At 46.9% G+C, this 13,155-nt stretch overlaps 1 protein-coding gene across 2 annotated transcripts in view; it reads left to right on the top strand.

The window, feature by feature from the left end:
• Positions 1 to 13,155, top strand: part of ZNF638 (zinc finger protein 638) — a 55,714-nt gene that overhangs the window by 7,966 nt on the left and 34,593 nt on the right. For both annotated transcript variants that reach the window (XM_066572855.1, XM_066572854.1), the window contains exons 2-7: positions 5,065 to 6,940; positions 8,677 to 8,738; positions 10,606 to 10,644; positions 10,758 to 11,029; positions 11,302 to 11,780; positions 12,470 to 12,610. In XM_066572855.1, coding sequence (XP_066428952.1) covers positions 5,279 to 6,940; positions 8,677 to 8,738; positions 10,606 to 10,644; positions 10,758 to 11,029; positions 11,302 to 11,780; positions 12,470 to 12,610 — 2,655 coding nt within the window. In that variant the 5' untranslated portion in view covers positions 5,065 to 5,278. The remainder of the gene's footprint in view (positions 1 to 5,064; positions 6,941 to 8,676; positions 8,739 to 10,605; positions 10,645 to 10,757; positions 11,030 to 11,301; positions 11,781 to 12,469; positions 12,611 to 13,155) is intronic.

The following is a 13,155-nucleotide window of genomic DNA, read 5'->3' as shown; positions in this document are numbered from 1 at the left end:
ACAAACTTTCTCAAGAATGTTGGGGCAGAAAACTACAAGGAACTAGTACAAGACATGCTGATGCAGTTATCAGACACTTGGCTGCAATACAGACCCACTTCCTTCATTCCTATCTGGATTTCTTTCCAGACAACTGTGGTATGGTTAGTGATGAACATGGCGAACGTTTTCATCAAGATATCGCAACAATGGAACAAAGACACCAGGGGACATGGTCCACTAGCATGCTGGCCGACTACTGCCGGACACCCCACAACCATGCTGGCCGACTACTGCCGGACACCCCACAACCATGCTGGCCGACTACTGCCGGACACCCCACAACCATGCTGGCCGACTACTGCCGGACACCCCACAACCATGCTGGCCGACTACTGCCGGACACCCCACAACCATGCTGGCCGACTACTGCCGGACACCCCACAACCATGCTGGCCGACTACTGCCGGACACCCCACAACCATGCTGGCCGACTACTGCCGGACACCCCACAACCATGCTGGCCGACTACTGCCGGACACCCCACAACCATGCTGGCCGACTACTGCCGGACACCCCACAACCATGCTGGCCGACTACTGCCGGACACCCCACAACCATGCTGGCCGACTACTGCCGGACACCCCACAACCATGCTGGCCGACTACTGCCGGACACCCCACAACCATGCTGGCCGACTACTGCCGGACACCCCACAACCATGCTGGCCGACTACTGCCGGACACCCCACAACCATGCTGGCCGACTACTGCCGGACACCCCACAACCATGCTGGCCGACTACTGCCGGACACCCCACAACCATGCTGGCCGACTACTGCCGGACACCCCACAACCATGCTGGCCGACTACTGCCGGACACCCCACAACCATGCTGGCCGACTACTGCCGGACACCCCACTAGCATGCTGGCCGACTACTGCCGGACACCCCACTAGCATGCTGGCCGACTACTGCCGGACACCCCACTAGCATGCTGGCCGACTACTGCCGGACACCCCACTAGCATGCTGGCCGACTACTGCCGGACACCCCACTAGCATGCTGGCCGACTACTGCCGGACACCCCACTAGCATGCTGGCCGACTACTGCCGGACACCCCACTAGCATGCTGGCCGACTACTGCCGGACACCCCACTAGCATGCTGGCCGACTACTGCCGGACACTCCACTAGCATGCTGGCCGACTACTGCCGGACACTCCACTAGCATGCTGGCCGACTACTGCCGGACACTCCACTAGCATGCTGGCCGACTACTGCCGGACACTCCACTAGCATGCTGGCCGACTACTGCCGGACACTCCACTAGCATGCTGGCCGACTACTGCCGGACACTCCACTAGCATGCTGGCCGACTACTGCCGGACACTCCACTAGCATGCTGGCCGACTACTGCCGGACACTCCACTAGCATGCTGGCCGACTACTGCTGGACACTCCACAGAGATGCTACTGAACAGCTGGACAAGAGACAGGCAAAGACCTCTAAGACGTAGTCTATGACTTGGTGTTTTACAGGTATTACCCAGCGGCCTGTTACTATTGGCATGCACTTGTGAAGTAAACAATTATTGCAGATTACAAACAAATAGAGCTGATTTTGCATTTTGACATCCTATTCGAGTTCAGTCATTTTCTTATCTATTTTGATGTGCTCCTTTTACTTCAGTAACATGACTTGTAAAAATTTGTTGACCAGTGATATTGGTTGTCATGAAGACCTATCTGATAAGATGAGGGAAATGCGGTTGTGCCCTCAGGTTATGTTTTTTGGAGGTGTAGGATTTCAGAGGCGAAATATATAGCCAACTCTCAAAGGGAACAGTATTTATAGGCAAACTAGAAAGTATGTTGCCATTTGCTCATTAAGCCAAGAGCCATTTCTCCCACCACCAGTGAACATGCACACTGGGCTCAACCACGTACGTATGCACTTAATGGGGGCGGGACGTCAGCTGCTTGTTTCTCTTGAAAATAAAAGATCGGGCATGTTAAAAATCTTAACATACCCAATCTCCTGCTACCAAACCTCTGCTGTCAGGGGAGGTCAGGTCACTACGTTTTCTACAAAGTGGTTCTTAGTTAATGGCCAATTGGATAATTAACACACATGCAAATCACTTTACCTAAAATTATGTTTTTGTGCCTAAAAATCATTCTAAAGTGCTAACCACTAGGGGTCTCTCTTCTAATTTGTTTACTACCTGATTTCATGTGAAGAAGACCAATGATAGAAGTGGTGAGGAGTCGTTTCTTGCTGTGGTCTACTGTTGTCCTTAGAAATCTATAGTTAGAGAGGCGATACCTGTTTTAAGGCGGGAAAGAAACTTTCATGCATGCTGCAGCTGATACTGTTTATTGTGCCATAACTACTGAAATCGCATCTACACTGCTCAGTACGTCTGTATAATGTCCTCTATGATACTTATGAAGGTTTCCTACAAAGATGTATGGAGGTGATATGTTGGTTACTTTACGCCCATCACCTGTGCGGAGACTTGAGATTTAGAAATGGAGCCTGCAGAGGATGTTTGGGTACTAGATGCAGGATGCAAGGCCTATACTGGCTAGATAGCGGTGTTCCTCCTGTTCAAACATGGCAGCCTGTTCTAAAACGTTATGTACCCTTAGTGGAGTATCCGCTGCTCATCAAGCCACGCAGTCCATGTGCCTCGGTGTATCCAACTCTACAAGGTTTTCCTACTTCTGGTTATGCTGATTTGCTTGTGATCACTGGATAAAGCGATTTGTTATCAGATCTCAGACGCACCAATCATTTTGACAGATTCCTGATTCCTGCTGTTCTCGCTGTAGATGTGCCTGTCGCCCACCATCCGTCCGGCTCTGCTTCTAGAGATGAAGATCTAGAACGGCACACTTGTTACATTGTTGCTACTTCCTTCATGTAAACCACACTGATTGTAGCCTGCGCTGAAGTGTAAAACATGAACCCGTATGGCAAATGTATATCTGTATTACCGCTGAATGCATTGTAGCCACATTCCTGTTAGCAATTGTCAGCAGCCTCTCAGTGATCGCCCCGGGGCCAACCCCGGCAGGCCAGGGGAAGTAATGACCAACCAGGCATTTACCTTGTAGCGTCCACTGCAGGAGAAATATAGCATTACATGGTGGCCATAATGGTTCATAGCGGGAGTTCCCAAGCGGTGGACTATGTTTAGACAACCTATTAGAGCATATGGGCGTATTTACATGAGACCTCCCCTTTAATACTGCGTATTGGAAAAGGAGTGCGATGTCTCAGCAGTTAATGACTTCTCGTATTTGTGACACAAGTCATCTTATTCTGGCATTCATTTGGGATAAGTTTGTCTTATACTGTTAACTGCAGTAAAGTTCCTTTTATTCTGGCCCTTTCGGATCCGGACACAGGCAGGATTTATATATTTTCTGACATAATCCAGAAAATCTCATAAACTCCAAGAATAGGTAATTTTCAGGAATTCCAAAATACAACATCCATACAAAGTCTGCTCTAAAGTCCTTCAATTAAAGACCTTTCCTACTTTTATATGTTACGTTTTAATTAAAACCTAAGTGATTATTAAATGCAGAAAGAAAGGAATTTCACTGTATACCTTAAATCCTGTTCTGGTAAAGGGTGGATGTGGTGGGTGTTAAGTATGGTTACAATTACCCCTGGCCGGAAGGAGTAGGGCAGATACATCTGGCAACCTCTTGGGGTCTGGAAGATGCCGGCAGAAACTGAACTCCAGGGGTTATGGGACTCATGAAACCTCTTCAGCCCCTGATGGGCGCGCATTGCCGTCTGTCTCAGCTCACTAGTCACAGAGATCTTGAACTTAATGACAGACGGCTGTCATAGAACGCCTTGCTGGTTCTTGGTCATATGAACTGTTTGTTTCAGCTTTTGGTCTATCCCATGGAGCTTTACGTCTCCCAACATTTTTTACCCAAGTGCCACCATTCCAGAGATCCCCCATGACTCCCTGTAGGCTGCACACAGCTGCCGGCCATCACCACCCGACAGAAGTGGAGTGAGCTGCCAGTGGTTGGTAGTCATTGATATCCTTTGCCAGTTTGGCTTGGTTGCCTTGGCTAGCATCTGTTTGAGCTGCGACCTACTAAAGGGTAGTGTGGGTGAGGGGTTCTCCAAAATAACCGCATTCAGGTAATGCTTTTTAAGAGATGTTGCAGTACATGGGTGTGGCCTAAAGTCGATACTCTCAATCACTGAAATCTTGAATTTTTAATAACTTTTTCATTTCAAGTTTGCTAAAGATTATTAGTTTCCTGGCAGAATGGCAACATTTTGTGCCCCTGATCGCTGAACGACAATATGTGAAAAATCTTTCAGCAAATTAGAAACTTTTTAAAGAACATGTTATATTTTGGAAGTTAGTAATACAGGGTTCTGATTAAAATCGCCATGCAAGAGAACAAAATGACGATTGGCAACTCCAGAGCCCTTTAACAAGGGCCGGGCAGCCATAATTGGCCATTGGGGGAAACAATGTAACCTGTGTAATCAGCTATGGTGATGGTTGCATCTGGACAACAGTAGCCCTTGAAAATATGGGGTTCTTTAACTGTTACTTCCAACCATCCAATAGACGAAGCCTGCCCCATAAGGTTGGAGGGAGTATAGCAGCTGGCTGTTATGCTGGTACTGACATATTGAGGAGAGCTGGTTTAAGCGTTACTTGCAACTGCACAGAAAGTTACTCTATATAGAAGTGCGGAATAAGGGATTTCTTTTTTTCTTTTCTTTGTAATTATCTGAATTGCGTGTTTTTGGTTTTGTTTTTTTTTTTCTGTATGCACCAATCCTTTTTTTTTTTTTTCGTTATGAGCAGAGTTTAAGGTTTGTAATAATGTCACATTGCTCTTCCCTAGTTGTTGGTTTTTATACATCTTTTATTAACCTTCATTACCGAAAGAGGAAAAACTGGCTAAGACGTCCGCAGCCAGTCTTGTGTATGGGCTGTTATTTCTTTCAATATATCCATCTCTGGTTGTACCCACTGTATAAAGATTGAAAAGATGAAAGCAAATCTAATATTTGTGTTTTAAATTTCAGCTTTGTGTTGTTCTTGGAAAACTGCGCTCCAGTTGCGAATACCTTGAACTTTGGAGTTTCTAATCCAGTCCTCTTGAACCTTCCTCATTTGCAGCTCGCCCAAATTAAGACTCAGTTGGCTCTTCATCATTTGACTTCTGTCACTTCGAACAACACTTCCTCACTTTTTGCTTTGTTAAACCAAGCTTTGTTGAAGTTGAGTACTACTCACGCCATGTTTAACCGTGGAGGATTTCACGGGCAGAGACCGATGGGCCATGGTCCTATGAATCAACCCGGTATGGGCCATGGTCCTATGAATCAACCCGGTATGGGCCATGGTCCTATGAATCAACCCGGTATGGGCCATGGTCCAATGAATCAATCCGGTATGGGCCATCCTGGTATGAATATGTCTGGAATGAATATGTCTGGCATGGGTATGGCTCCCATGAACCAACAAAGCATGAATCTTTCTAGTATGAACCATCCTGGCATGAACAACCAACATATGGGCCATCCTGGAATGACGCATTCAAACATTGGCCTTTCTGGAATGAATCAGCCCAATATGAATCTCAATCAAATGAACCATCCAGGTATGAATCAAGGTGGAGGAGGAGGAGGAGGAGGAAGAGGAATGGGTTTCCTTCCAGAAATGAAGAATCCAGCATTTGGCATGAGGCCCATGAACAATACCGGATCCTTTGGTGGAAATACAGACCCGATTGGAATGAAAAGCATACCAGTAAGACCATCTATGCATACGCCTTCTGATAGACTCATGAGTCCACAGGTTTTACCCCAACGGTTTCCAAGCCCGAGTGTCCCTGCGCATCAAGGACAACAAAGAATGCCATCCCAGAATCAAGAAATTCCCTCTATAGTGAATCGTATTTTGTCACATTCCTCAGATCGCATGATGATGAAGCCTAAGACCCCCTTACAGGATCCTGCAGCTCTCATGAAGAAAAAACGATGGGATGACCTCGACGCATTTGGGAATGTAGGTCCAGAAATGGGAATGAAGCCCATTCAGAGCGATCCTTCACTTGAGAAAAGGCCAAATGCCCAGAATCGCTACACTAATGAAAGCGCCTCAAGTATTTTAGAAAGCTTCGGCTTATCAAACGAAGACCTGGAAGAGCTCAGCCGCTATCCTGACGATCAGCTGACACCATCAAACATGCCAGGCATCTTAAGAGACATCCGATTACGCAAAATGAATCTAACCACACCAGTACCTGACCAGACTACTGGAAGAAGACCTGGAAGTGAAGCAGTAGCAAGTAAAGTTATAGATTACGGACATTCAAGCAAGTACCCGTTTAATGACTCTGTCCCTCCGGCACGATCCTACAGCCCACCAAGAACTGAGCAGAAGCCTCCACCGCTTCCCAAAGAGACAGCAGCACCTAGCAATACAAAGCCTGAGATGACACCAGAAAAAGGAATGGATAATAAAATCCCCACCATATCTGGAAGCCGGAAGCCCATACGGCTATCTTCAAAACCGGACAGATCCAACAATAAGACTTTGATTGGGAAAGAGACTGCTGCGCCTGTCGATGTTTCAGTGACTGTCTCTAAAATAGAGCAACCTGTGATCAGTATCCAAGCGGACGCCTCCACCATCCCCGATGCAGCAACTTCTGTTCAAACAGAATTGAAGCCAGCGGTCCAATCCATCACTGCTGTCAGTCAAGTTGGCTACCAGCAACCCGCTGAAATGCCCGCACCTGTTAAAGGCGGCTGGGTACCACTCTTGTCTCAAGAGGAAGCTCAGAGGATGAAGAGGTTGCCGACTCCTTCCATGATGAACGATTACTATGCAGCGTCACCTCGGATATTTCCCCATATCTGTTCTCTGTGTAACGTAGAATGTAGACACTTGAAGGTGAGTGTTCTTTCATGTCTGTATGTATATAACATTCAGTGTATGCATGCTATGCAGTTACCGCTCATAGCCGCTGATATCAGTTACTCATGTAAAGCCTATTTGGGCTTGATCCAGTGGTACAATGACACATGGCACGCGTTGTGCGCCACTTTCACCATACACCCTGTCCATCGTAGCCCTGGCAAAGACTATTTGCTGACCAAATGGGGCATATTTCTTGAGGAGATGTAGATTGCTTTGCAGGTCCAAATGAATATACATAGTATGTACTAAACATTGTCAACTACGGTAAAGACTGCTGACTCTGAGGTTGTGAGATTTAGCGTTAACACTTAGTAAATTAGGTAGCGGGGATCTCCAGTAAAGACTATCGGACTAGTGCCAACCCGCCAACCCAGCCTCTGCCACTCGAGAGCGAAAAAGACCTGAAGATCCGACAGGATGGGTGAAGAATTGAAGTTCCTGCTATGCCTTTTATACCTTGGCCTGAGGACGAGCGTCTGTGTTTGGGTGAACCTGCTGACGGTGTGAAGACTTTGACAAGTGGCCGACTTGAGATTCGTAGTACTACTGTGTTTAGTGACTATTAAAGGACCGGGCCAGGGTTTGGGGTTTGTTTATTGGAAAAGGTGAGTTTGGGAAATTCCGCTGCTGGCTTTAGTGTAAACCCTACATAACGATTACTAGTTTGTTTCAGGTCTGTAAACCAGTGAGGGATGTGTGCATTTTAGGCTCCCGGATACACGCCTTACTGACTCCAACACAGTTACAAGTTGTCCTTATCGGCATCTTCACAGTTCTTCTATTTTTGTTTCTTTTCTTTCTGTGTTGCACAATTTCCTTTTCTTTTTTAAGGGGTTGTCCGGAATTTTTTTAAATATACGTAGATCTTTTATTTAGCGGAGCTGAGCACCATTAGGCTCTGTTCACATATGCATTGGGGACTCCATCGCATATCCGGCCCAAAATGCTGGGCAGCAGTGCACTATTTTGTCAGGTGGAATGCCAAGCGATGTGATGAAATCCTGACTGCAAATAGAATAAAACGGCCCTTGTGCCAGCTCCCTTACAGATGGTGTGGGTATGTGAATATATATCTGCTCACCTTAGGTTGTAGTAGCACATTGGTTAAATTAATGGACTGCCCCACATACCCTCCTTTTGTTATGCAAGTGACCGGGTCCGTGCCATTCCGTAGCGGATAATTGTTGGGTCTGGCGCGCACCACAGAGGAATCGCCCAAGAGAATTTTATTTGGCAAATGCTCCACTACACGTTAAGTCCAGACTAGAAACGTGGTGAAGTGCTTGCCAAATAAAGTATAAAAATCTAGCTCAGCCAATTCCTCTGTACTTCACGTCAAACTCCGCTCCCACCCGCTACAGCATTTGCACAGACCTCCTATTACGTGGGGTCCGTCAGGCACTGGCCGTAATGCGTTCGCACTTCCATGGAGTTCTCTTATGATGGAGCAGACCAATAGAAATCAATAGCCTAGATGTTAACGGAGCCTTATAAACACCGCAACAACGCTCAGTTCACACATGGACGCTTCCCTCTTACCTCCCAAAGCCAAAAGGCTTTCTAGCTGCCGGGGACGTAGCTGGGATTCCTATCACAGGGAGAAGGGATTTTTTTTACTTTCTTTCGTAAGACGAGAAAACCCCAAATGTTGTTTTCCTCTGTAAGCCGGAAGGCCCATCCTAACGCTTCTCCTCTCCCCTTTTGTTTAGGACTGGATTAAACACCAGAATAGCTCTTCCCACATTGAAAGCTGTCGGAACCTACGTCAACAGTAAGCAAAAACATAAAGACCGGAGTACATTTTATGCTCCTTTTTAAAGTTTGGCCCTTGGGTGTTGGGGAAGGCACTGCTCTCGTCTGCATAGATTGGCCTTATTGATTTTTAAGGACTGGATACATACAGGCTCTCCAATGTATTCCGTTGAACCTTGAGTACTCCATTCTAAAGAGCGTTTGAAGGCTGAGCACTTTTTTTTTCCTCAATGCATTTGAGAGCAACATCAAAATCGGTATGTATTGCAATATTGAAGTATTGCGGTATATAGTACAAGTTCAGGAAGAAGGTAAAAACAGATATTAAAGTTCAAAATATCCCCCTTTTTTTGGTTTCCCCTTTAAAAACAAAATGTAAAGTTATGTTCCTTGGAAGGCAGGGACAAAAAAACCCTGCGGTCCTGAAGGGGTGAATTAGAAAAAAACCCGGCAGTGTTTAGTCTTCTGCAGCTCCTACATAATCGTTGTATATAGGGACCACTGGCTTCTGCTCTCGCCTCTCCTGCACTTTATCATCCAACACCTTGTCTTTGTTATGGTCATAAATTAGCAGCTAGAGGAGAAAGAAGGGATGAAACTAAGCTGTCAGTGCAGCCTCTGACCTACCGAGGCTCAGTCTACAGAGATATGTAGAAGCTGCAGAAGACAAATGCTGTGGTGCCTTTTTTTTGCAAAAAGGATTCAGTCCAAAATACATGCTTTTATGTGCAAAAACTGCCCCCCAAGGGTGTCCTTGGTCTCTGTTACAGGGATTTTCCTAGAAAGGCAATTGGCGGCTTATCATGACGGACCTCTGAGATCACAAGGATGGAGGGCCCGACATTGCAGCATTTTCTCTCCATAGCTGCAATGTGATGGGAGAAACTAGTGATGGGGATATGCCATTAAGAACTTTCATGGGAACGTACTTTTATAATTAGTTATTTTGGCCACTAGAGGAATGCCGGCAGTAGACCTAGCTTGAGGGAGTAAATCACTTACTAGTTACTGTGCAAGCACAGTGCTTGTCTGAGATGGTTGGCCAGTCACGGTGGGCTGGAGGCTGGGTAGTGCCTAGCGTTGGCCTTTCAGCTAGACCGTACTCTGGGAACATGTTCCCCTTCATTCTCCGATGTTCACATGATAAATGGGTTCTGCTTACCACCTCCTTGTCAGCGAGTTCTGTATAGCATATGAAGAGGAGCGGGGAAGACGGTCGCCGGGCGCTGCACAGCTCCCAGCCAGTGTCCGGGCGACCCAGGATCTCAGATAAATACTAGGTTTACAAAGGAGTGGTCACCTAGTAAGTGCATAAAGCTCGGTCTACTGCTGAAAACCCCTATTAAGAGTCGTTCCTGCGGGTATTGGGACTTTCACAAAGGTATATATTGGTAAAGGGCCTTTACAGGATCCAGTCATCGGGCACAGACAGTTGAGTGAGCACTCGGTCCTAAGGGCCCCTTGTAGATGAGACAATACTTGTTTGAGCGAGTGACACCATTGTTGGCACAGTCTGCTTAGGCAGAGGCATTGTTTGCTTGTTCAAAGGAGCCTCATTCAGTCCTTCACATTCGCTGTATAAGCAAACCTGAACGACTGAGCGAGCGCTGATTAAGCTGAACAAGCCAACATCTGTTTATGCCTGCAGAAAAGTGAATGCAGAGCGAGAAGTGAGATATTTTCGTTCGCCATTCAGTCGTTGGCGTGAAACCACCTGAAGGCTGATCGTGGCTTTTAACCAGCATAAACCGCTTGCTGGTGGACTGCACATGTAACCGTGGGGAGCTGATCAGGGATCGCCGTGTGGGGATGAAGACCGCATTCATCTGCAGGGTGTCCTCTCAGAAGACTTCATTTTAATGTGTTCATTTCTGCATTGTAAACAGGTATCCTGACTGGAACCCACAGGAGCTTTCTTCTGTAAGGTAGGAGATGACCTCCAGTTTCCATCCCGGCATGTGATACCCGCCTTCGGTCACATCAAGTACCTGACCTTAAGTTGTTGTTTTTTTTAACATTTTTTTTAAATTCACTCTAGTAATGAAGGCAAAAATGCTGAAACGACCTCAAAAACATCATTGAAGTCTAAAAGTACCAGCCCTCGGAGATCTAGGCGGTCTGGGTCACGACACAGATCACGTAAATCACACTCCCGTAGTCCAAGATCCTCCGGCAGAAGATCTCGGAGCCGGAGTCCACGTAGATCTCGGAATAGCCCAAGGAGGTCACGTAGTCCACGTCTCGGGCAGAGGTCTCCATGCCGTTCACGGTCTCCCAGAAGATATCGCACCTCTAATGCCAAATCTCCCGGTGAGACAACATTTTGGTGTACGGTCAGTGTTTCCCACCTCCAGTCCTCAGGGACCCCAACAGGTCATGTATTCAGAATGTCTTCAGTATTGCACAGGTGATGTAATTACTGTCAGTCCTCAGACATTGCCACAAGTGGTGTTACCATAGGATATCGTGAAAACATGACCTGTTGGGGGTCCCGAGGGCTGCAGTTGAGAAACACTGGTCCATGTGGTTGTGCTTCCGGTTTGGTGACACTAGATCTGTATTATGTTTCCATTTACTTGCAGATAAGAGGGCTGTGGATGCAGCAGTGCAAAGCTTCATAGAGGCCACCAAAAGGTTAAAGGGTATAAAATCTTCACGCAATGGCAAGAAGCTGCCCCCTAAGCCATCCAATCCGATCACCAAAAATAAGAAGCCAGCTAGCAGTGCACCGCCTCCAAAGAGGTCCGGCACCACTGCTCCGAAGCCCCGCAGCTCATCCAGTTCCAGCAGCTCATCCAAGAAGCCCAATAGTAGCACCAATACCGCCGATAAAGCCGGCAGCAGTAATGCAGCGCAAAAATCTTCCTCTACCGGCTCTTCCACTAAAAAACCAACATCTGGCAGCTCCAACTATAAGAAGCCTGTTGTGAGCACAGGGGGTAAGAAGACCATCTCAAGCGCCTCTTCCGGAAAGAAACCGCTGCCTGGCAAACTGCCTGCTCCGAAGAATCCCAGCTCACAGACCGCGACCTCCACAGAGACATGTAGCCTCCTGAATAATGTACGGGGTTTGAGTTTTGTTATCGTACATCTCATACTTGTCTGTTGACCCCTGCAGTTGTGTGAACATGGCTTATCACACAGATGACTAGCTATGTTCCCCCACGGATGGTTCTTGCACGGTCCGTCATCTATTGATCTTTATTGAAAATAGCAGGTATAGACGACGGCCTTCTGGCCCAATATGTGCACCCGCTATACCTCCTCTCTTGAATAAGGATTAAAGCAAACCAAGATGGCTGCTCCATTTCTCAGACTACCTGATGCACACTGCAGTGCTAGCACATCGGTAGCTGAAGACACCTTGCTCATGTGAGCAGCCTCCACCAATCACAGCAGTGCCTAGTTTTGTACCAACGCGCACTGTGCACCAGGGAAGCCGTGTGGCAGTATTTGGTCTATCTTGGACTGCAGGGTGGCTTTAGTAGAAGCTCCTGCGTTTCATCTCTGCAGTGATGGATGTTTTATGAACTGGTTGCTTCGCTGAGTACCAGATTGTATGAAGGTCGAACCGATGCAACACTTGTAGAGCGTTGCTGACTTTTGTTTCCCCCTCCCTCTTCTGCTCCGATTATTACACATTACTTTGACTTTCAGTTTTATTTACTATAGGGAAGTTGTGGTTGTGTTTTTGTCTGTTCTTTTTTTTTTCCCCTGAATTTGACCTTTTTTTTTTAACTTTATTTGCAGTTTACAAGTAAAAACAGCATTGGCAAAATTGTTCATGTCACCAACCTACCTGATACTGGCTACACTGATCAAGACCTTGTGAAAATCGTCCAGCCCTTTGGAAAAGTGTGCGATGTTCTCATCATCCGTTCGAAAAATGAGGTATGTCAGTGCAGGCAAGGGACTGAATGTATCTATAATCCACCAGTATGTTTTGGGATAGGTCATCCTTGGGCTGATTGGTTGCGTCCGCTGTTCAGGACCCCCACCGATCAGCTGATTGTAGGGCAGCAGTGTTCTAGTAAACACCATGGCCTCTTCTCTGGTCTGTGAAATCACATGGCAGCCTAAGAGCAGATCAGTCCCATTAAAGTGAAAGGGACTGAGCTGCTATTACAGGCATAGTCACTAAACAATGTACGGCACAGTGTCCGTTTAGGCGGTGAAGTGGCTGCAGCACTTGCCTAATGTCCCACATACACTGGGACGACAGTCGTCTAAATGACTGCACAATCGCTGACGTCACCGCTTACGCAGAGTCTTTAGGCAGGCAGATCACCGCTGGCTTCTCTCATTCTATGTGAAGTGTTTATACTTGGAGAGAAGTCAGCAATGATTTACCTGCTGGCTGAACGTGAGCGACCAACAAACTGTAAACTGGTGCACCGCGGCGCTGCGTTTAGACACAATTATTACGCAAATTTGTT

The sequence above is a fragment of the Eleutherodactylus coqui genome, chromosome 7, assembly GCF_035609145.1.
Source record: "Eleutherodactylus coqui strain aEleCoq1 chromosome 7, aEleCoq1.hap1, whole genome shotgun sequence".
Lineage (NCBI taxonomy): Eukaryota > Metazoa > Chordata > Amphibia > Anura > Eleutherodactylidae > Eleutherodactylus > Eleutherodactylus coqui.
Note: the sequence above shows the minus strand (reverse complement) of the source record. Positions and strands in the feature narration are given on the sequence as shown.